This window comes from Macrosteles quadrilineatus, unplaced genomic scaffold (genome assembly GCF_028750875.1).
Source record: "Macrosteles quadrilineatus isolate MER2022 unplaced genomic scaffold, UCM_ALF_1.0 Scaffold_4__1_contigs__length_99947679, whole genome shotgun sequence".
Classification (NCBI taxonomy): domain Eukaryota; kingdom Metazoa; phylum Arthropoda; class Insecta; order Hemiptera; family Cicadellidae; genus Macrosteles; species Macrosteles quadrilineatus.
The window spans coordinates 77,213,666-77,238,033 of NW_026542597.1; the positions used below are offsets into that span (position 1 = coordinate 77,213,666).

General features: G+C 34.1%; 2 protein-coding genes across 4 annotated transcripts in view; one reads left to right on the top strand and one right to left on the bottom strand.

Annotated features, from left to right (window-relative positions):
- Nucleotides 1-629: 629 nt before the first annotated feature.
- Nucleotides 630-12,839, bottom strand: LOC128991952 (pre-mRNA 3'-end-processing factor FIP1-like). Of its 2 annotated transcripts, XM_054415257.1 has the most exons (10): nucleotides 12,644-12,839; nucleotides 8,982-9,117; nucleotides 8,190-8,362; nucleotides 7,949-8,075; nucleotides 7,005-7,279; nucleotides 6,275-6,319; nucleotides 4,402-4,538; nucleotides 2,708-2,801; nucleotides 1,628-1,770; nucleotides 630-997 (listed from the first exon to the last, which is right to left on the bottom strand). In XM_054415257.1, the coding sequence occupies exons 1-10, from the start codon at nucleotides 12,794-12,796 to the stop codon at nucleotides 856-858; spliced, it is 1,425 nt and encodes a 474-aa protein (XP_054271232.1). In that variant the 5' UTR covers nucleotides 12,797-12,839; the 3' UTR covers nucleotides 630-855. The 2 variants fall into 2 exon arrangements, with proteins under 2 accessions (XP_054271232.1, XP_054271233.1); XM_054415258.1 differs by lacking the exon at nucleotides 6,275-6,319 and having other exon boundaries at nucleotides 12,644-12,838.
- A 6,449-nt stretch (nucleotides 12,840-19,288) lies between these two features.
- LOC128992720 (probable multidrug resistance-associated protein lethal(2)03659) overlaps nucleotides 19,289-24,368 on the top strand; it is a 55,712-nt gene continuing 50,632 nt past the window's right edge. For both annotated transcript variants that reach the window (XM_054416441.1, XM_054416442.1), the window contains exon 1: nucleotides 19,289-19,371. The gene's annotated coding sequence lies outside the window, so the exon portion shown is untranslated. The remainder of the gene's footprint in view (nucleotides 19,372-24,368) is intronic.

The following is a 24,368-nucleotide window of genomic DNA, read 5'->3' on the forward strand; positions in this document are numbered from 1 at the left end:
TAATAGGGTATAGTGTGGTGAAAAATAGCGTTCGTACCACGGACCGAAATGGTTTTGTAGCTCTCGATCGATTTAAGTTCTCGACTTCGTCTCGAACTTAAGAACTATCTCGAGCCGGCAAAACCTCATTTTCGGCCCTAGGTACGAAATATACTATTTTTTTACTATGATGTTAGGCGGTTCATATTGTTAGCTTTATATCACGCTAGATTCAACATCAATAAAGCCTAACTAAAGGTAATTTTGTTTTATTCATTCAATCTACAACAATGAATAATTTTAAATTATTTTATTTTAACTCATGAAACCACCAACTAAAATTAGTATTTTACACTGCACTATCTTATAATCTACAAAACAAAACAAATTTAGGCCAAAATGTTAATAAATAAGTATTTTATGAAGATAAGATTTTCCTAAACACCTACATTGATGTGGAGAAATGGCCGGCATTCCTAGAAGCAACACCATATGTAGGCCTGGCAAACCTCAAATAAAATTGTTTCACCCGCTCGAGGCACTCAAAGGGTTAAACTTTACTACATAATTGAAGTACTAACGCCAAACCATCATTAATTCCTGAACAAATAAAAATGATAAGATGGAGGGAGACAAGTAAGAGGTACAAATAGTGATTAATTATGCCATAATTATAGTAGTATTTTGAATTTTTTATTCCAAACCCAACAACACTTGGAAATCAATCAATTTACACAATCTAGTTTATAACAAACAGTTTACTACAAATAAATGACATTTTGTAGAATACCCTAGACATTAAAATAAGAGGTTCAAAATACAGATATAAACCTAATAGTAAAAACAAGATTAAGACTGAGAGTTTATGTACATGCTTCAATCACTGGTTTCGTCTTTCTGGCGATCAGATTTCTTAGACTTCTTCTTCTTGTGGCTTCGGTGACCAGGACTGCGACTTCGGCTTTTATGTTTCCTTGATCTCCTTTCGGTCGATCTACTTCTGGACCGATGTCGGTGTCTATGGAAATAAAAGCTTAATCAACAAATTGAGATATAAAATAAAATTGACGATCCTAACCTTGCCAAACAAAATGAAGCCCTGTAAACAAATTAGCGCTGCTTCAAGTGGACGGTAAAGACGAGCTGACCCCCCAGGTATTTTACTATTTGTCTCATTTTCTTGTTTTTTAGTTCCAGTCACATGACTCATTCAAGATTTGTACCCACCTAAAAAGTCCATTAAGTTGTTTATGAAAAATCAATTATACCAAAATGTTTGATGATTACCAAAAACAACAACAAAATAATTTAAGTCAAATTTTTTGTACAATAACCATGAGATTTCAAGCTAAAACCTAACTCACACATTACATGACAACTAGTCTACTAATATGTTCTTGTTTTTGTATACAAAGATTAGAATTATAGTTGATAAACATTTCCTAACGATTTATTTCCCAATTTCTTAGATCCAAACACACACCACTTTAAGTTTCCCAATTAAATAGTCTAAGTTTTAGGCCTTTTGATTATACGGAATCCTCCTTGATTCCTCCAAACCCTCACAAATCTGGACTGTCTATTGATTGAAACTGTGAAACCCATTGACTTGTAAGCCACTATTTTGAACAAGCAAGAGTCACCTCACCTGTCTCTATCACGATGCCTGTCGCGATCACGGTCACGATCCCTATCTCTTTCTCTGTCCCTATCACGATCTCTGTCTCTTGATCTTTCATCGTCTTTCATGTCAGGATCCAGCGGTTCCTGCTTGATCACCTTGTCTAGATTCTGCAACACAATGGTGTAAAAATATATATTTACACATGGAAATAAATGCATTCATTAATAATAGAAACAATAAATTACACGCGAATCCATATTCCTAATTTAGGTTATCTAATGGTAGTTTACGCAACCATGGCATAAAGATAGTGTTAACGACACATAAGGTACGAGCCTTGGCGAGTGTCGTTAACACTATTTATGCGAGTTGCATACACTACTTTACCTACGGCAGTGTTTTAATTACTTAAAATCACTACTCATAACTTCTAATAGATCTTACGTTATCGTTTATAACCTCTCATTGCTACTGACAGTGATGCAACGAAACATTGAACCAAACACTACTTGCACCACTCGAGAATTAAATTGGCCTGAACAGCTGATTAGTTGAAGTTCGAATCATTACCATTTTACTTCTCTGTCAATCCTTGAACCTCATTGGTCCGTTACCCGTGTTGTTATGTGAAACTTTTCAATTCTAAGAACTGAAATGTAACGGCTAGACTTAAAAAAAAAAGTTGTAGGTAAAGAAAAAACATTGAAATAAATGCATTAGTTATCATTTGAAAACACAAAAAAAGCCTATCTTTTCTTCTATTATTCTTCTTTTTTACTCAATTTGGTTCTTTAAAAAAATAAAAAATATATAAAAATTAAATAAGGTTTATAAATTAAAATAGTAACTATAACCTTAGTCACAACAATGTAATGTAAAGTAGATGTGGTTTAAAGCGATAATATTTTATGGCAAGTAGACTTTTCATTTTATTTAAAAATTTGAAGCCATGTTTTACACAACAATCTTACCACACTCAAACCAGACAAAAAATACTTTCAATTTGTTGATGTAAGTTATCTTCAGCTACATTTTGAGGTAAAATGTCTAAAATAAAGCAGTTTCTGCAACTAAAAAGTTTACGAAGTATTTGAAGTAAATTACCTGAGCATTCCATTGTGAGTCTTGAGTCGGCTCGTATGCATAGTAGGGATCAACTTCTGACGGGTAAAAGTCTGCTCCGTAGCCAGGACCGAATCTGAAATTATATTTTTTACTTAACTGAAGTCAGTATTTCACAGTTTAACTTCCTACTATACCTATTTAGGTTTAATACAAAAATATCACTTAAAATAACATGAGTTCAGAGTACAGTAGAACCCCTCATATCCGGCCTTGGTTTTACCGGTCCTCTGTTTATCCGGCCCCTTCCAAGAAGCCAATATCAAAATGTTTTTCTCGCAGCTTACAGACGTTTAGATGCAAGCACTAGTCTTTGTGACCGCTCAAGTCATAAAATAAATTGTTCTCTTTACTTTTCTATTTGTATAAACATTTACTTGCCGAGTCACTATACTCAGTTGAGCTAGAAGGCCTAACCTCTGATCAGTTGGTTGATTATTTCCAAAGTGGGGTTAGTACAGTAGAATACATTGATTTTTGTATTTCACAAAATGGATAAGAATGTTGAGTAGAAATGCATGTACCAAGTAAGTCCTAATGATCTTCAAGTACAATTTATTGTCATTTTTACCTCCATTTAATAGGGTTTGTTACCTGAAATCATAATATTTGTACATTTATTACTTAATGACTTTAACCTACAAATATTTTTTTTTTTTACAAACATGTTTATTTTTCTAAAAATGATCCCAGAACAGAATTAAATGATACTTTTGATTGCATATATTAATTACCTATTATTATTAGGTATGAATTATCATTTTCATAGTAGGTTGGTTTATCCGGCCAAATCGTTATCCGGCCAGGGGCTTGGTCCCGTGGTGGCCGGATATGAGGGGTCCTACTGTAGTCTATAGAGATTTTGTAAACATTTAGATTTAATTGAATCCGTAATAAAAGTTGGTACTGACATATCTGGTTATACAGACCACACCTAATAATTATAACCCAACTTAAGGGTGGAATATGTTTTTGGTTAGGTTAGGAAGATTTTGTTATTTAAACTAACTATTGGCTATAAATATAATGTCAATGGTTATACTTAGCGTTATTCTGGCCAATGTGGCTGGTTATTCAGTTAATATAGCTATACATTGGAGTTAACAAACTAAATGAAATCATTTTTATACAACAAACATTGCTTGTGCAGTGCATTCATAATGTTACCTAATCCGATTATTTTTCAGCAAGCCTAGAGAGTAATTCATCCGAACCAATGGGGAGTTAGGGGTGTTCAAAGTGCTGATTTTTTTTTTAGATAAAAAAAATTTTAATTGGTCATTGAAAGTAAAAATGATCATTTAAGCTTTCATTAATGGCATTAAAATTCATGTTTGTATTTATTGTTGGTTTGGATCATCTCCTGTGATGATACGAGAGCATATATTGCAGTCTCAGCGAAAACCAGTGATCGGCTCTAGCGACCGAGGCAACACCGTGATCGGCCTTAAGGTTAACTGACATTTTGGATGACTAGGCCTCGGATAATCGACGCTCTACTGTAGTTACGTAATAAGACATATCCAAAAGTTAAATTTTAAATTTACAGATTATTTTATGGATTAAGACGTTTTTGGTAATCTGACCTGTAAGGAATCGACAGGGTGTCAACAACTATAAATTTCAATTCACACATACCCAATAGGACATTTAGGAGAACCAATGACAATACCAACCCTGGAGCAGATCCAGCAATATGTGGGGGAACCATTCCGGGAGGGAAGTCCGGAGGTGGGACACCAGGAGCAGGTGGAGGGACGCCCATCATGTCAAACCCTTTACGACTGTACTCTCGTCTGTCTGCCGTCATTACCTGGAACAAAACCGGGTCTCAAAACATGTTAATATAAGATCTGACCATACCAGGTATGATGGACCAAGCCTACAGATTGAAAATTAAATAATCTTCCCTAAGGTATTTTTTCACCCAAAGGCTTTATGGGACCAATTAAAAAATGTGGATAAAAATCTTACAATCCACAGGCGAAAGCAGAAAAATAAGCCAAATATCATTGAACAAACCAGCCTTGGCTGCAGGGGTGAAATGGTTAGTTGAACCTCTAAAAATATCATTGTAAACCAGGATTCGTTAAAAAAAATTATTACACCTACCATTTTCTTAGTTCATTAAACATATTGTCAACCACAAAACTAAAAGCATGATTTATATTTTATTGGTGTGGGTACCAGAACTCCGTTTCACTGCGATACTGTACATTATAAATGGTTACTTGTACCGTAATATAAGACAAGATTTTTGATAGGTGAAGTCTGTGCTCGATTTGTGGCAGAACGCAGTAAAACGGAGTTCTGGTACCTTTTTTTTGGAAATATAAAAATATTAGCATAAGGTACAAATCACATTAAATAGGTTACAGTGCCGATCCGACAACTCATTTTTTACAAATCGAGTACTGAGTGAAATAACAAAAAAATGAGTTAAATGAGGTTCAATGATGAAAACTAAGTATATAATCCCAAAGCTGATTTTAAGTGCAATATAACATAATGAGATGATAGCAAGAAGCAGAATTCAGTGAAAAATTGGTTTAAAACAAACTATTGACTACAGCAAGTAGACTTCTTATCTTTTTTAGAAGATGAAATGCCTTCCTGATGAGTTTTGACAAGCTGTATTTCTCTTTATTCAATTATCACATAATGGGGCTTTGTTATTATTTTTTTATATCAAAAAGGGTATTTTTACTAGAAAAACTCCAATAAAACACATACTATACCTACATCGAACAGAAATAACCCTTAAAAAACCCACCAGCTAATCAATAAAGATAGAAAAACAAGTGTCCACTAAGTTGATCACACAAATTTTCAGTGACTTTAGGGGGGGGGCGGGCACGACATTAAAATGCACGATCTTTGGTACCGATACTTTCCTATGACTTCAACATCAGATAGTCGGGCCTACAATATTTTTTGCCGTAATGATTTTGAGCTGGTTGCCTGCTCCCAAAATATGTTCGCTCTCTGATTCTGCACTATGAATTTAATCATTAAACAAAAGGCAGGTTTAGGAAACTTTATTTTAGTTAGACCAAATTTTCCGTGACTTTTGGGGTCCAAAAATGAAAATCAGTGACTTTTCAGTGACCGGTAGCTTCTGTATCCAATAGTTAATGCCGGCAGACACCCTGAAAAACTATAACGCAGCATCATAATCGTCATAATGCAACCAACTGAGACTTATCTAACTAAGCTTATTATAGGTACTACTTAATGCAAATTAAGTAAATTAATTTGAAAATATTTGCTTGATTGACCATTCCAAACGCTGTAAGGCCTATCCTAATTTCCGAACAGATGTCTTCATATATTGGAAATATCAAATTCTGACGTCATCTAGGCTCCATAGCACTTTTTGTATAAGTAAATTATTTCTAAATTCTAGCTAAACTAGATTACCACAAATGAACAATGGGCTTAATCATTTCTACTTCAGTATTTGCAGTCAATGGAAACCCCCACTAACGTGATACATACTTGAAATGTGCAACACTAGTCCCACCAATCGATGTTTACAATTCTACTTACGTATTTGGAATATCCAGAGTGTCGATGGCTGTAGTGAGAAACCGGCTGGAAAACAATAATGGGGTGAATTTGGGTACAAAGCTACGCTGCCTTTCCCACAAGCAACTAGGCGTTGTAAACGCTGAGAACTTTTGGGGTTTTGTGGATATAAAAGGAAAGGATTCTATTAAAACCATTAGTAGAAGTTGCTACATAGGCCTACAGTGTGTAATTCGAGTTCTAGCAACAAGCCAAAACCAAATTAAACATCAAGTTAAATAAATCAAAAGCAGGTATGTTAAAGTTAATCTAAAGGTCAAGGTTTTTTAGTTGGCTAACATAACAGAAAATACAAAATCTAAATCAATAGGTAATTAATTCTGGATAATAAACAGTAAGAACTGAACTATTAAAAAATAAGTTTTGTTCAGTATACAAAAGATTAAAAGTTGAAGAAAAATAGAAGTAATACAAAGAAAAAAAATCAATTTAGTCCCAAAATTTGAACCGCAACCATTGTAGATTAGGATCATTTATTACAAACATTAAAGATATAAGAAAACAAACCTTATAGTTAAATATCTACAAAATAGCCTGTTAGGGCCTATCTTTCTCGATCAAAAAAACACCTTTGCTAATAAACCATCTAGGTCTCATGCAATTTCGGAAGTACAAGGATGAGGGCAAGGCTAATACGACTATTTTTACAAAATAGGACACACTTAAGTGGAAGGAAAATAATAATACGCACCTGAATGATATTTTCCTTGGGAGGACTTTCGTTGGTGCGCCGCGTGGGTAGACTCTGTCCGCCGATGACGTCTATGCAGCCTGTATTGCGTCGCCCGGGCTGGGGTCCCTGGGGCATAACCTGGACCATCTGAGGCCTCGTCCCACCAGGCATAGGCGCTATCACGTTGCCGCTGAGCGGTCCCAGACCTACGCCACTCTCGTGGGTCCTCATACGCTTCTGACGCTCGCAATACGCACGCCAAGTGTCTTCATTGAACCCGTAGTTGAAGTAATCTGAAGTATTCATGGGTCGTTTTAATATTATAAGTTACAAAAAATGAGTTCTTAGTCACAATTAAAATTTAAAATATTCCCTCTTAGACAATTTAGTTTTACAAATATTTAAAAAAAATTTTAAGGTACAGTAAGACTTTATTTGAATTGTGAAAGATCTTGCTCTAGCAAATTTTTACCGACAATTGAGGGCCTTTTACTTAACATGTTGTAGGGCCCAATGATTTAATTTTGGACTTGAATTATGGATGAAATAACAAACATATTCATTACACTTGGTGAGTAACGAATTCATTCAACAGACACATCTTTAAGGATTGTGAGTTTGAAAGAGTTCAAGTAGGGTACCTATACTTGTAATAAAATCTGCTTGAGTCAAATAACATAAAATAGTAGTAATTGGTCCTTGCTGAACCAGTAGAAATTTAGCACTTGATGCCATTTTAAGTCTTATGTTAATAAATAGTCTACTTACACATAAGTCATTAGGGCCTAACGATTATGTCAACATAAGTTAATTAACGGGGAACCCAGTATTATAATCCACGATGATGATGTAAATGCAAAACACACTCTAATATATTGGCCTACATATTGAATTTAAAAAAGACAAAATCAGATTTAAAAATTTGGTAATGAATTGATATAAAATTGGAGCAAGATGTTTACCTGTGATATCAGCACCAGGTTTACGCCAAGGTTTATCCTCCAAGCTGTCCAGGTTGTATTCATGAGCTGCGATTCCGTTTATGGTTCCAATCTGCTCAAACTCTTCGATGGAAAACTTACCCGGTTGCTGAAAAAATATTATAATTTAAGAAAACAAGTTTTTATCAAGTTTACTTTGTAATAAAGCACTCTTTGAATTGAAATAACAGCAATTACAACTAACTTGCAAGTATGATTTTACCTTGAGTTGAGGTGGTAGGCCAGCATTTGTCAGCAGCCCGCCCCGTTTCATATTAAGGGCACTGTACTGCGGTGCCGTGCGGATATCGCCAATAACAACGTTGACAGTGTCGTCTTCGCTGTCATCATCTTCTTCAAATTCCCCACCTTCGGTCGGCAAGGCTTCACCATTGTCTAAAAAATTTGTGTTAAAGCAGTCGGTAAAACAACGTCATTATTTGATTATTTGACCAAAAGCTCGCTCAGTTAACACACTTAGCATGATCTCTAACATTGTATAGTATTAAGACCTTGCAAGCAGTAAGTACTATCTGATTGCTCGACGTAGTTAATTATGCCGCAGTCAAGAGCGAATGACAATAATTTTTAAACGTTATCACTTCATCTAAATAAATGCAGTAGAATTTTTTCTGATCCCAAACAGAACAGTGTTCATCAAGAACTGAGGAAATAAATTACATTATAAACCACATATGTAGTCAGTTCGTCCACTGAGACCCGACCGACTACTAAAAATACTCTCTAGGTAAGAAAACGAGGTGGAATATCCAAATGGAGAGGCTAGCCAGAGAGGTACCAACTATGCCCTCCGCTGCCCCAGCAGATTTTTACCCGTAGTCAGAGACAAAAGCTACAATAAGCATCACTCTAGTATCTGCCTGTTTTTAACTCCACATTCATTCATAATCTGCTTTGAATTGGCTATACATACAAGTTGATGTCTTTAAGTAAATATCAGTCATTCATTGTCCCACAGGCCTAAGTTTTATTCCTATTGAAAAATACGACTCACCAACACCAGGGGGTTGAAGAGGTTCGTGGCCCTCGTCAATCTGAAGATTTCCTTCACCGTCACCTTCTTCGTCATGTTGAGAATCACCATTCTGAGTTGGAGGCAATATAACAGGTGGTTCCAACACCCCTGGTGGCTACAAGACAAATAAAGAGACATTAAGTTACTATACAAACAATTCATCAATTTTCATCTTTTGTTGTTCAAACTTTATCGTGTAAAGCAAAACAACAGCAAGGGACAATGGTACAATGTTACCATGTTGAATTAACTGCGTGATCCATAATCTCCTTCCCCCCTATTACCCCTAATAAACAAGATTGTAAAACAGCATATATGCCTAAGCCTAACTTAGTTAACGTCAAGTTAATAATTTAATAAACCGCTGAAAGTAACTTCATCACATTCTATATAAGTTGATTAGTAGGACGGCCTATTCACACGATAAGTTAATGTAGGCCTAGTCTAGATTTAGTTGGAGATTCAGTTTGATTAAGGCATGTGAGTCTTAATTTAACCCTCCAACTGGCAGCGGTAGGTGGCTATTGTAGTGGCAGCGACTATTTTCGCATTTTGCAAGGTTTTGTAACCCTAAATGAATGGTTATACTGTTAGAGAAATAAGATTCTAAAATTACTTTGTTACATAGGTGAACTTTATCTCACAAAGGGATCACTGTATTGAGCACTAAAGTGAACAAAAATTTCGAGTAAAGTCAGTTGCACCATAGTAGGCTACGATGGCTACAAAACAGCCAAACTTTACATGGTAGGCCTATGTATAAAAAATCATAACAAGGGATATATTTTGTCTACAAAGAAACGGATGGTAGTCCTACCACTGCAATAAGGAAGAAATTATGGTGCAAAAAAGCATTTTGATATAATTACATATGATTTCTTGCAACAACAAAAAATCAATCAATTTTTACTTGTTCGTGAAGTGGCATAGCGACTATAGTCAACTTTTAGCCTATAGTCGCAGTCATAAAACATGTTTTATTCACTGAATCCATCCAGTGGTTTATGTGTGATTGAACTTCAAACAAACAAACACACAAACTTTCAAATTTATAATATTAGTAAGATAAGATAATAGTTATTGTGCCTTGGCTGAAATGTGACATTAGCCTACTTTTAGAAACTTGAGACACTAAGTACGTTTTTTTGTGAACATTATTGACTGCTTACAAAAAATGATGGTATTGATCGTTAGGCGGTTGTGACTATGACTTAATCACTTTGAAACATATTTATTGTTTGTAAATTTGTACATATATTTTAGTTTGTAAACTGTTTCTTGTGCTTGACTTGGTATTTGGGTTAACGTATGTGTTTAAAGAATAATATAGCCTAAGTTACAGGTTTGAATAACAAAATGTTTTTCCAAAAAAAAAATATAAGTTAGCCTAAAGATTTGTAGAAGACATAAAATATATAATTAGTAGGCTATTGATAATTTTCCACAAACAACTCTTACTTCATTAAATTTTGATCTCTAGAATGGAGTGAGGGATTGGGAGCTATTTTATTTTTAAATTTTGTATTATTTATTTTTTAAACAAAATTGTAAATACGTTACAGTTTAGGCATTCTAAAGGGGTTTCATCACAAATTATGGGTAATTGTAATCTTGTGTTTGATGTATAAAAAAAAAATTAAGCCGTGTTTTTTCCAAATGTTAAACATGTGGCAAAACTTTAGCGTGGTAGTATTTTGAGTTATTTTTTATATATTATATGTTAATAATCATACCAAAATGTATTTTTTGAAACATTAAAGGTTTAAGCAATAGCCTAGTTTGTTAGGGCTTTTAAATAAAAAAAAAAAAAATAAAAATTAATTTTTATTAATTTGTTAAAAAATGGGTCCCAATTACCCCGGTGTGGGGAAATGGGACCCATATTTTTTATCCCACATATAATTAATATTAATGTTATAATTAATCCCACATATAATTAATCAATAATTAGCCTATATGTGGCTGCAGTGGTGATTATCGTGTATTATGTGTAAAAACAGAATTTTGAAGTAGGTCCCAATTACCCCAGCATGGAGTAATTGGGAACCAGTCTCATCGCGTGGTTACATCGGGTTGGAATCACAGATGTACAGAAAAGTAAAAAATTTATTTTACAACCACTTGATAAGAAACTCGGGCCTAAAAAGTGAGCTAAGCCCATAATTGGCCTATTTTAACTTATATTTGGACTGATAACTACCATTTATTAGAAATTCTTTCGGCTGAAAAAGCAAAATCCCGGAAAGTTTGGATATGACCAGAAAAAAAGTTTGACATAAAATATATTTGTGGTTTTTTTTTTTATTTAACTAACTTGGGCCTATACACGTCTTTAACAGTTTAAATCTATATTTTCTGGCTGTTATCTGCTCTGGTTAATTTTTCCTATTTTATTAAGAAAAAAGTGTAATGTTTTGGAAAAAATAGTTTGAACTGTTGTAATGTCTAAAAAATTTTTTTCAATAAAAGTATGTTGCATTTTGTTTATTATGTTTTCATTTTTTGGCCCCTATTAACCCCACAAATTAATATTAGGTGCTTATGGGTTTATAAGCATAAGCATTATAAGCATTTCCCTGACCGCGGGAGTGGATGTTGATGTCCAAATGGCCGCAGGAGATAATCAGAATTTTGCCGCCATCGCGGAAGACCTCACCCGTCAAAAGACGCCGGGTTACTGGAGTGCCGGATTAGAGAAGTTCTACTGTATATGGTTCAATTACTTAGGTTTGCTCTGTTGGTTTAACTACCAGTACCTTAATATGAATTTTTGAAAACATGACGTCAAAATTGCCTTGCCACTAAGACAGAGTTCACCCATTGCCAGTTGGAGGGATAACACGTTCGCTGCGGGCCACTCACCGGTGAGTGCTCTAGTTCCTTTCTGCCACGCTGAACACTCACCGGCATCACCTACATTCTATTCAATTTCTGCGCAAGAGGACACCAGGAAGAAAAGGTACTTTTATGTCTGCGTTTAGCTAGGAATGGGTGCATTAAGTATTGTGGTGTAGGTTTGTAGTAAATTTCCCTGTAAAATCCCCTTCTGGCAAGCTTAGAGATCAACTTGTTGTCCCATCTCTCTCCCTCTAACTGGGAATAATAATAGGGCTGGCTAGTACCAGGCAGTGCTGCTAATAACTTATCTGTGATTGTCGGACTGAATTATTTGAAAGCCAAGAGGGGTTGCTCGAAGGTACCCATTGGTGTGCCGCAGCAAAAGTGTTAAGGGGCTACATGTCCAAAACAATTTTGGATGAACCTCAAGGATAAATACGGTAAATATCCTCATTACGGACTAAGCTATAGTACAGACTTGGGTACAGTTTCTTAACTGGGCTATGCTTATATTGATTGAAACTACCGATTCCATTAGTAAACCTTCATGCGATTTTTTCACCATCAGCAAGTTTGGTCGGTTAGGTTAGCCTAGGTTATGATAGTTTTATTTTATAATAGATATATTTAAAAATTCGATTATTAATCAGTATTTTCAATTCGATAGTTTCAATCAATATTAGCATAGCCCAGTTAAGAAACTGTACCCCAGATTAATTCAAGTACAGTGGCCCTATCCCTCTATCTAGGCCTAGAAACATCAGTTACAGGTTAAGATACAGAGATGTAACGGTAAGACATACCTGAGGTTCTGTTCCTGGAGGTGCATCAGGATTTATGTAAGAATCTATGTCCTTTGGTTGGTCGTTATCATTGTTTTCACTCGACGGGTCAGGATTAGAATCTCCATAAAGCCACTGTTCTTCGTTGACAGAATCATCACCGAGATCCGCCATTTTCGATCTAATCAAATCAAATCAAATCATTCAAATCTAAAAATCTAAAATCTAGCGATCAAGCGATCTGGCGTTTCGTTCTTCATCTTTTCCTTTACGTTTTTACCCTATTGCCACTACAACAATGTTAAATATTGCCCAACTTGGGCTATGCCATAGATTAAAATTCAATGCTCTAATTGGGTATCACCATAGATTAAGCATACTTGTGCTAGTTAGTCTTAATACACGACCACCACTAACTACAGGCCTCGGTGGAGTTAAAGGTGACTGTGCTTAATATAATTAATGTAACACTATATTACCAATTGTTTTATTTTGTATATGTAATACATTTTATCGAGTTTTATACTGAAAACTATAAAATTTTGTGAAACTTACAGTATTATCTGACTTTATTGTATTATTAATAATAAAAGTATCGATTCGTGGTTAGCCAAACTAACCTAAATGCCTAAACTATCAAAAATGGCCGAAATGAATATTTTGATATCAATTGTATCAATCGATAATGCAATGGAGTTCAATATCAAAGTTTTTTTTCCAAAATTCAGGAATACTATCTCGTAAATTGAAAATTAATGAGTTTATAGCTGTAAAAGTGAATCGCATGAATCTATTACAACGGCATTAATTTAAACTTTATCTACTTCCTACCGCCCCTCAGCTGGAGTCAGATTTGAACCACTTCAAAATACAAATAAAATACTGTAAAACAATACTCTTGGCCAAGAGTTACTAACTACAGTGTCTTCTTGCATGGTGGAAGAGTGTCTTGATTACCTGATTGATTGTACCTTTATCACCTCCTCCTTTGCCTCCCTAAGATCAGTTTGCACGGGATGTACCGTATAGATAAAACACACACGATAAACTTGTGTCCCTGACAAAAAGCCTGCGTACAAGAACCAAGCTATACCCTACATAAAAAATAATAAAACTAATAACATTACCTGTAAAGTAATCAATATAGTTTATTTATAAAAAACTTCACAAAAGTCAATAACAGCTATTATTTTTATTTGAGTGTATTTATGCCTTTGTTTATTTTATCAATTTTCCTTCCACCATGATCCAGAATACCAGATCCCGTCAAAACATGTACTGTAATAGTATATTACGTTACTAGTCCGGATTCCGGAAAGTTAAGCCGCGTTTACACCGGAGTTTGAAACACGAGTTGCAAACAGAAATTGCAAACATCTCTAAAAACGCCCATTTTCAGACGAAACTTTTCGCTGTTGCAAACAGTTTTTCGGTGTTTGCAACAGAAATTTGTGTTTCCACTTAAAGTCGGTAAAGATCAAAGGGAGTTGCAAACTCTTTGTTTGCAACACTAGTTTCGGTCACTATGAGCCGATGAAACACAAAACAGAAACATTTCTCCGCCATCCCCTACGCTACCACCACCTGTCTCACTCACGTGATCACTCGCACCACCCTGTATCTCGACTCAGTACCCTGTCTGGACGGCTACCTCGTTATTGTTGTGACTTATCTCGTATCGTGCGTGTTGTGAGTGATGATCTACTGAGTGAGATGGAGTGAAGAGATTACAATATTATTAAGTTAATTAGCTTTTATAGAGAACATGAAGTGCTTTGGAATCAAACTATTTCTGACTATAAAAACAAAAACAAGAAAAACTATGCGTGGAATGACATTTCACGGGAAATTAACTTAAGCAAGGCAGAGGTCCAAAATAGGATGAGGAACCTCATAATTCAATTTAACAGATAATCTAAAAAGGGCAATAAGTCTGGATCGGGGGCCAACGATGTTTCCCATCGTTGGTTATCCACCAAGTGGGAGTTTTTTTTATCAATCAATGATATTTCAATCAAGGTCGAAATTATTTCAAACATTTTCATGAAACATGGAAACAAAACCATGAAATAAAAATTGCAAACATTTATTTGAAACTACTGTTTGCAACTGGTGTTTGCAATAAAAGTTTGCAACTTTTTGTTTGAAACTCCGGTGTAAACGCGGCTTTAGTGTTTACCGGACGAGTGTGGTCGTTCCCGTGCGAGACGAAGTCGAGTACGGGATTACCATACGAGTCCGGTACACACATTTTGGACGAGTTACGTACGATAGTTTACGCCATACTACTTAATCCGTACAAATCCTTATATATTTCCACCAACTAAAGGACTAAAAATCACTAGTCATGAGAGGTTATGTTTTTGTTTATAACCACTAATTGCCACGAAAATACAGTATAATCAGCTGATTGGTGTCCGGTAAAACTCATTGCAGAACAGTATTACGCAATGAAACCCCATTTGAATAAGCTGGCGGCAAACAGCTGTTTTCTGGACTAAATCCTTGCGTGGAAAGTTCATCAAAATAATGTAGTGTGGCGTAAATAAATATGAATGTTACTGCCAATATTACTGCTGACGGTAATTATAATAAACTTGTATTGCCAATCTGTACATTTTGTACATTTTTTATGTATTGGCAAAATATTTTCTCGTTATCAATAAAGAAAATATATAGAGTAAAGAAATAACAAAAATATAATATTATTTGAATAGGGCCTAGTTGAATATTATTCTAAGCAATTAATTAACTTAAAACATTAAATAATTGTAAAACATAGTATACAAATAATTCTATGGATAGTTTACGCTATGTAGGTAACTGACTAAATTTTATTTTATTGTATTTATTTTATTTGATTTACATGCTTCAATACGGTATACACCATTTACAAAATGATGTACAAAATGATTTAGTATAACCATGGTATAACTTGAAACTGTATGTATTTTTCAGATTCAGAAACTACCCATCGGAGTAAGTCAAATACAGGCTTCCCTATTTCCCCCCACGCTGTAAATAAAACAAGTGATTGTAATTTCTCCTTTTGTTTTGATTTTCTGTTTATATTTCGTTGTTATTTCGTTACCAGCATGGCAACCCATTAGATCCATGTTAATTTTTCCAAAATTTTAAACTCATTTTTGTGCTTATTTTTGAGACTATTTTAATTTATAAAGGGATTCTGCATATCTACAGGAAAATATCTTTCCAACAGTATGCGTAGATTTTCTCTGCGATGAACACAAGCTGAGAAAAAAGGTTTTAAAGAAACGTGCTTGCCGATTAATATATAGATAGAAGATAGATAAATAGATAGATATCTCAATGGGAATGGGTACAGCTTATAGTATGTGTTTGTAGGGAAGGCCGTGGATTATTCATTCTGATTGATAGCTCTCCTTGCGGAAAAGGAAGTGGATTCTTATTTCTTTCTTGTTCTTTATACTTCATGTGCTTTCACACTTTCACTGCTTTCATCCGTTTCATAACCCCATAGACTAGACACTACTAGACAGTGCAACTGCAATGAAATGCATTCACATTCAACACAACAAGTCTAAAATGTTTAATGTTAAATCCTCCTAGGTGTGGTTAAAGTACCATATTGTTTTTAAATATTGCTAGTTGAAGATGATGCAGAAGGAAAATTCCTGAACTAACCTTGCTACAGGCAGAATGCAGAATCAATGTGTTTGTTTGACTGAAAGATTAAGTTCTTATCCAAGAACAAACCCAGAAATTTTACTTGAGCAGTGGTTTCAGTTTCAGTGTTGTCCAAAATAAAACTTCGTGGTTTTCCTAATTGAAAATTCAATAAGTTGTGATATGATGAATTTGTTTTGAGGAGATTTCACCAAAGCACTGTAACTTAACAATCAACTGGCTTATAGCCTATGAAAGGATTCATGTCTAGGCCTAGTTCAAGTTGGCTTGAGCTGGAGATAGGGTATCGTCAGCAAAAAGACATATTCCGCCCTTTTTCACAACTGATGGGGAGGTCGATGAAAAGTGAGGAACAATATTGGACCAAGATTTACCTCTAAGGCACTCCACCGACGCAGTGCCAGTAGAGGATCTGTGAGCGAAGACACCCAGAGCTATCCACTGGCACATACTGCTTTCAGCTCCACAACATGTCTTCAGTTGGCAAGGTAAGAAAAAAGCCAATGTAGTAACTTAAGTTTCAGTTCTCTAATTCGACAAGAGTGTAACTTCTCCTTGAATCATTCGCTTTGTGTCAAATGCTTTGGTCAGGTCGAAAAAGAAGCCCAAAGCTTTAATTCTCACCTCTATCCAGCACGAGCTTAGTTGATGCAAGGTGATAAATTGCATCTATATTGTAGATCTGTTTTAGACAAGGCCAAACTACTGTTAACTCGTGAGTATATATATGCGTCATCATTTTACAGTTGAAATCCCAGCAATTCGTTGGGTAAAATAAGATGGAATTTGGCACATAACTTGTAGGCCTACAGCTGTTGTTTAGTACCGCAATTGTGGATCTATTATTAAATTACCTACTTTTATCATCGACGTTCCTAAAATTTATTGTGTTTTTAATTTGTATATATTTTTAAATTGTAGGCTTACCCCATAACTTTGCTTTTATTTTTTCCCTAACTTATTTTACATAAAATTTAGATTTCGTTTGCCTCACAAGTTTTCTAAAATTGGATTTTATTTTTAAGTAACATCTAGGTCATGTTTTGTAAGGAAAATCTTTTGTTCGGTTGTCTAGCTAACTTATACATGATGGCCCAGGTCAATCATTTCTGTCCTTTTTTTGGCCAATTTATTTGTCCAAGATTACCGGACCTGAGTTTTTTTTTCTTTCCAATTAGCCTATAGTACAATCCACACTAGTTTATCCACCTACTCTTTACTGTATTATTGATGGAATTTTAAAATTAACATCACCTAACTGGACTAACACTTTCTCCGATTAGTTTGCAACAACCCAACTTTTCTCTGGGAAAATCACAAAAATTGCAATAACTTTTGAACCGCAATTGTTATACCATGGAGCGCTATACAATTTTGTTTAAAGTTAAAATTACCAAAATACTATACTAATTAAAAACCTACCAGGCCTAAAAAAAAACTATAAAAGGTATAAAATTACCTGAGTACGGTACTGCCAGGTCTAAGGAGCCTTGGTCACTAACAAGACTACAAGATCGCGCCACTCATCCTACACTCATCTCCGGCTTAAAATATTTACTTTGTATGGTCGCCATTTAATAAGAAAGTACCCTAAAGAAAGTGATCCTGTTACCTACTGTAGTCCTTATGGAATTTCGAAGTGACAGTGTTAAAATGTTCTTGTACAAGATCTGATGATGAGGACTTAAGTTCGACTCGAAACGCGTTTAATCCATAAGAAGTACAGTAACATGATCACTCTGGCAGTAGGCCTACCTACTCAGGTAATTTTTACCTTAGTTTGTTCTGTGATCCAGAGACAAAACAACTCAAAACTAAATAAAAATCTCTTAAGCGTTTTTTTTGTTTTTTTGTTTTTATGGGTTTTAGGGAAAACCCATCATAGAAACAAAACTAAAACAATATTACATAAAAAACTGGAGCTACCATGGATTAGTTGATTAGTTGAGATTAATTAATGGTATATGGATAGTACCCAACAGGCATATACAAAAAAATGTCATCAAAATCAGGCCACAGATGTAGCCCTAATAGTTTGTAGACTGGTAGCTCTGTGAATACTTCAACACACACAGACACAGACATAATTTCGGAAACTAGGAGCGGGTGTCCAAAACTTATATTTCTACCAAAAACTCACTCAACAACGACAAGAAAATATACCTACCTACGTGTTCTCCATATTATTTTATGTATTGGAGGATAAACTAAAAATATGTAGCCACCATGTTAAGCGTACAATGTTTTACTCTAAGCATAAATAAATTACATAGTTAAAACTTTGAATGATTAAAAAAAAATCCTTTTGAGACATGGATGGTAATTATTATAACTAATTTGGACATGGAAGCTATTGAAGGAAAACAAATTCAATAAAAAATAACCAGTTTATTTAGAAACTAGACTTTACTTCTTATTACTAAAATAATATGTTTAATTGAATATAGACTTCTTATTACTAAAATAATATATTGAATATAGAATTTCAGAAATATTGTATTTATAAAAATTCATAGCAACCAGCAAACATAGGCAGATGTATTTTAGGCGTCTAATTTCTACATAAGGATGTTTAAAACGTAAATAATAGAACAAAATATATATATTGTGGCATAATTTACGTTAATTAATTCCTTGACCTAATATTTGTGTTTGTTATTTTAAGAAATTTAACATTTAATTTTTTTTCTTTTATTATTTAGCTACCTAATTTTTTTCGGTGACACAATATTACTAAATTGATAGGCTATTTGTGTGGTAAATGATTTAGTCTAATCCAAATTCAACCCTGAAATATATCATAGTGACATTTTAAGAAATTTTTTCAACAATATTATAACACTGAAGTAATGAAACAAAGAGGCGAAATTTACTTTCATAGATCAATTAAAATATATTTAATCTCGGCACATGCCGTTATCGTAATACTGTATTGTAATCGCCAGCTTAATCCTAAGTCCTCACAAGTATGTAACTTATCAATCCCTTCATTCAAGGTTACCCCAGCCTTGGAGTTGGCCTCAGCATCTTAGTCTGTCTGTATGGCTCTCCACGCAACTTTGGATTTAACATAGATAAAGGTTAGTCTAATATAAAACTAATTAAAATGTTTTAATGTAAATACCGTGGTATGTTATAATTACTGTTACATTTATATTACAGGGAAATAGAAGTTAAGATTTTGTTCTAAGCCAGTAATATACATTATTTTCTCTATCTTAAACAGTAAAAAGGTTGTGTTCATAGTAAAGATACATTTTAAATTGTATACTAAGTTTACTGATAATTAAAGGGTGATTGTAGTTAATTTATTTTTTCTAAAGCAGCATAATTATCCTGGGGGATTGTTGTAAAACTTTTATTTTGTGGGCTGAGGCACGTTTAAGTTAATCATTAAGTTTTCCAACAGTGAAACTTGACTTACATTATGTTACGCCATTGCGTAGTAATTTTTTTATCATGAGCTGCTGGCATTGACCCCTTTTGGAACTGTTTGTGTAGGGTTCGTAAACTGTTATTTTTATATTTCCAGTTGATAAACCCTCCTTTCTGTGGTAAAGTTGACATCAATATTCTAAAAGATTGTTATCAGTGTAGGTTTTTGTTTTTACAAAACAGCTGATACACTGGTATCGAATTTAAGGCCACCCTCTATACATGGTGACCTACTTGAGTAGATTAATGTAATGTATGTGTAAAATCATTGTTGCAGTTTTTGTTTTTAACTTTATAGTGATTTATGCTACATATATAATTATTTTACTTGCACAATTAATTACACACATATTAAAAAAAATCAATTGATAAAACAATAATATAAATAATAATATAGTAATATAAATACAATAATATGATAATATAATTTATTGATCAATGAATAAATATTATTAAATAATAATAAATTATTATATTATAATATTATTAAATATTATTACATAATAATAATTAGTTTACATATTTATTGTTAAATATGTGTGTGTGTTTATTTTTAGTAGGTACCTAATTTTCCTATAGTGAAGTATAGCTATTACCGTAGGTGGCACAGTAAAGACCTAGGCCCGGGACGATTTACTTTTTCATTTTGATGTCTCCAGAGGCCAAAAACACCATTCGTTCAAATTTATATATATACACACAGGGGGGGGGCAAAAAGTCCTGGAACAACCCAATATCTTTATCCAGGTTCCACTTATACAATTGAAACTTTGCAAAATGTTTATGGGTATAAAAAACGTATTCTAAGTTTAATTTACTTTTACATTTTCCATATAATTTTTTACTGCAAATTTTTTACGGGTAAGTATAAAGAACTACTTTATGCTACAGTTGATTTTTATCTCCTCTGGGGGACGGCCCGTCAGGAGTGGGTGAAAAATCTAGAATATTGTACAGTAGAAACAAAGCTTGATAAGTTACTATGCGTACTGTAATTTAAATTATACCACATTTAAATGTTCCCTACGGTTTGTAAATATAATAAACATAAAGAACTTGCGTCAAATGTCATAGGAGGTATTCAAATTGTTTTCCCCCGTCTTCTTGGCAATATCCCAGCCAGTGATAATATGCTGACGAGGCGTTGTTGATTGCTTCTACTGGAATAGGCGCAGATTCCCGTTCAATACGAAGTCTCAACTCTACCAAATCTGTTGGTTTGGTTTGGTAAACTTGATGCTTCAGATAACCCCAGAAATAATAATCCAGTGGGGAAATATCTGGGGATGGGCTGGCCATTCTATTGCGCCTCTTCTACCGATCCATTTGCCTGGGAAAACATGATTTAAATGTTGTCTTACGTCTAAATCAAAGTGTGGAGAAGCTCCATCATGTTGAAAGCATAGTGTTCCAAAGTTATAACCCGCAATATTTTGTAAGGCAGGAATAATTTGATTTCGAAGCATTGCTAAATATTGAACAGCGTTCAAGTTCCCTTCTTTAAAAAATGGTCCTACTTTGGCTTCTAAAAATACCCACCAACACATTTAATGTTTGTGGGTGTTGAGTGTGTTTCTCAACCATCCAATGAGGATTTTGGTCGGAGTTGTGTCGGTTTACAACCCCATTTAACATGAATATTGCTTCATCAGTAAATGCAATTTCGTTTTGAAGATTCTGATCTCTATTGATACTGTTGGTCATAAGTTCACAAAACTCCAAACGACGATCAAAATCATCTTCAGATAATTCGTGAACCAAGTGCATTTTATAACCTTTAAAATGGTTTCTTTTTAAAACTGTCCTGTCTGGACCGCAGCAAGTTGTGATGCGACTGACTTAATGGAGGTATGTTGGTCTTCAACAAATGATTGTAATATGTCCACCGACGTTTCCTCATCTGTTGCTATCTGTGGCCTACCAGATCTTGTTCGATCCTTAATACTACCCGTCTCTTCAAAACGCTATATAGTTCTACTAACTGTAGATCTGGAAATAGGATCTCTTTCTGGAAAAGTATCATTAAATAACCTTCGTACTTCTTCTAAAGATCGAATTCGATCACCATAACCACGGATCATTAACAATGTGATTCTTTCTCGCTTGCTTAGGCTTAGGAACATAGTAACAGAAATAAGTTATTCGGATAAATGTTGATGTACAGTTAGTTATAGCTACTACACTCTAGATCTCTGAAGGCAACTGCACTGACAATATTATTATTCATGACAAGGATAAACCCCTAAATGTGTTGTTATTGTTGTACTAATGGGCAAAGTTCAACTCTGTTAAGGGAAAACAACAATATCTGAGCTCTTGTCCTTGAAACATTCCAGTGGTAACATTGGTGGTGGTGGTAGGAACGAATACTCTCAAAATAACCTAAAAGTACCCTAAGTAGTAAGAAATAACCCAACCCTTCATGAGGTCAGCTCAAAATGTACGGCCCGGATTTTTACCCCCGGAATTTTTATTTTACCCCCGGCTAGATATAGAAATATGTGAGAATGATTAATTTTAGTCTTTCAGTTTTAATTTAATAGTAAAAATTTTATTATTAAATAGCTTTTCTTAATTTATTTGTAACCTTAACTAATCAAACAGGTTTTGAATTTTATTTTAATATTCAAGTTTCGGGATTTTATTTTTGGGGCCAACTGTTGGTTAATATTATGTATATACAAACATTTGGGTTTCCTTGCAGTAGTCAACTCAACAATCGGTCGGATACTATTTACCAGATGCCTACAACTACATTTTACAACAGGTATATCGATGACCTTTCTCAGTACAAGAACATATAGCTCATGGTTTGTGCCTGAAGAAACAAAAAGGCATATTGTGTTATTATACAACAGAAACAAAATTGTTAAAGAAATGTTCACCCAATTACAATATAAATTTGATAAGTTACTCAGTTTATTATACATAATTACATATTAATCAACAGTTGGCCCCAAACCCAAATCCCGAATATACAAATTAAACAGCGAAACCTGTTTACTTATTTGAGATTACAAATAAATTAAGATAGACTACCGGTACTCAATAATAAAATGTTTACTATTAAATTAAAACTGAAAGAAGAAAATTAATGATTCTCGATAATTTCTATATCTGGCCAGGGGGTAAAATTCTGGGAGGTAAAAAAATCCGGGGGTAAAATTCCGGGGGATAAAAATCTGGGGGTAAAATTACGGGGATAAAAATCCGGCCGCGAACAAACTTCAGAGTGCTCAGGTTACTACGTAATAGTGACGTCAGCTTTGCCCAGGGGGTAAAATTCCAGGGGATAAAATTCCGGCGACCCGAAAATATGAATTACTCTCAGAGTATCCTAATGATTTTCTCCTGAGCAAAGCTTGGTCCCCAGGTACTTAAAAACAAACTAGTACGGTACTGGTACATCATATAGACTGGTTTTATAATTGGTTTTGCTATTTAAAAAAAAAATGCCTTAAATAAGAAAGTTTCTATTGTGTGTATTGTTTTAAAGTTAAGTGTGAGTACCTATAAGGCTTTAATCTCATGCCTCTGTATCTTAATAATTATACAGTACTTTGCAATTTCATCTAGGATCAGCTGAAGGCCGTCTGGTTGATCTAGTTATAGCCACGCCTTTTAATCACTCACATGTTAGTAGGTAGTTAGAGATAATACATTAATTCATTGAAATGAAATGAAATGAAATGAAATGTGTTTATTGTCCTTAGAATTTTCACAAATTATTGACAAAGTCATACAACTGCTAAGGTTTATAGCATAGTCAGTTAATAAATACAGTAAGATACAATATAGCTAACTACATAAAATGAGACACTTTACAATACACATTTTAAATATTACAATTGAATAGGTAATCTTATTCTTAAGAAAAATTTGTGGCGTTGAAAATAATGGAAGTGATTAAACCGCATAACCAACAAAGTCCAACAGTAAATAATTTGGTCAATCGCAAACTCTTAACTCTACTTAAAAATTAATACCAGACATTTCAAAAAATTCATTTAGAGAATAGAATGGGTTGTTCAAAAGCCATCTTTAGAATTTTGTTTTAAAAGTGTTTTCAGGATATGTTTGTATTAAATGTATTAGTTTGTTGTATATTTTTAGTGAGATTACAATATGGCTTTTAAGAGTTTTAGACAGTCTGAAAAAATCTATGGTAGCAACGCTTTTATTCCTAGTATAATGAACATGAGAAATTTGTTTGATTAAGTTGGGATTTTTTAGAACGTATGATACAGAGTCAAATAAATAAATGTTAATCACTGTTGGAATTTGTAGCTGAATGAACAGGGGTTTACAGTGTTCCTGTTGGGGTTCATAGGATATAATTCTAACCAACTTCTTTTGTTAATTCTTTTGTAAACACCCTGTTTAAGAATATGCTCTAGTTAGAAAACAAAGCTAAGCCAAGTCAACTACTTTGTTATTTGGAAAACAAAATCAAATAAAAACATATATGGTGTCTTCTCTCATTGAGAGAGGGGCTAGCTGATCTAGTATTAGAGCTCGGGCTTTGGTCCCTGAGGTCTGAGGTTAGAATCTTACCAATCACCACTGGAATTGGCTATGTAATAATGAATGAATGAAAACAGTGCTTTATTCAACAAAAATAATCGTACAAACCTAGGCTCCT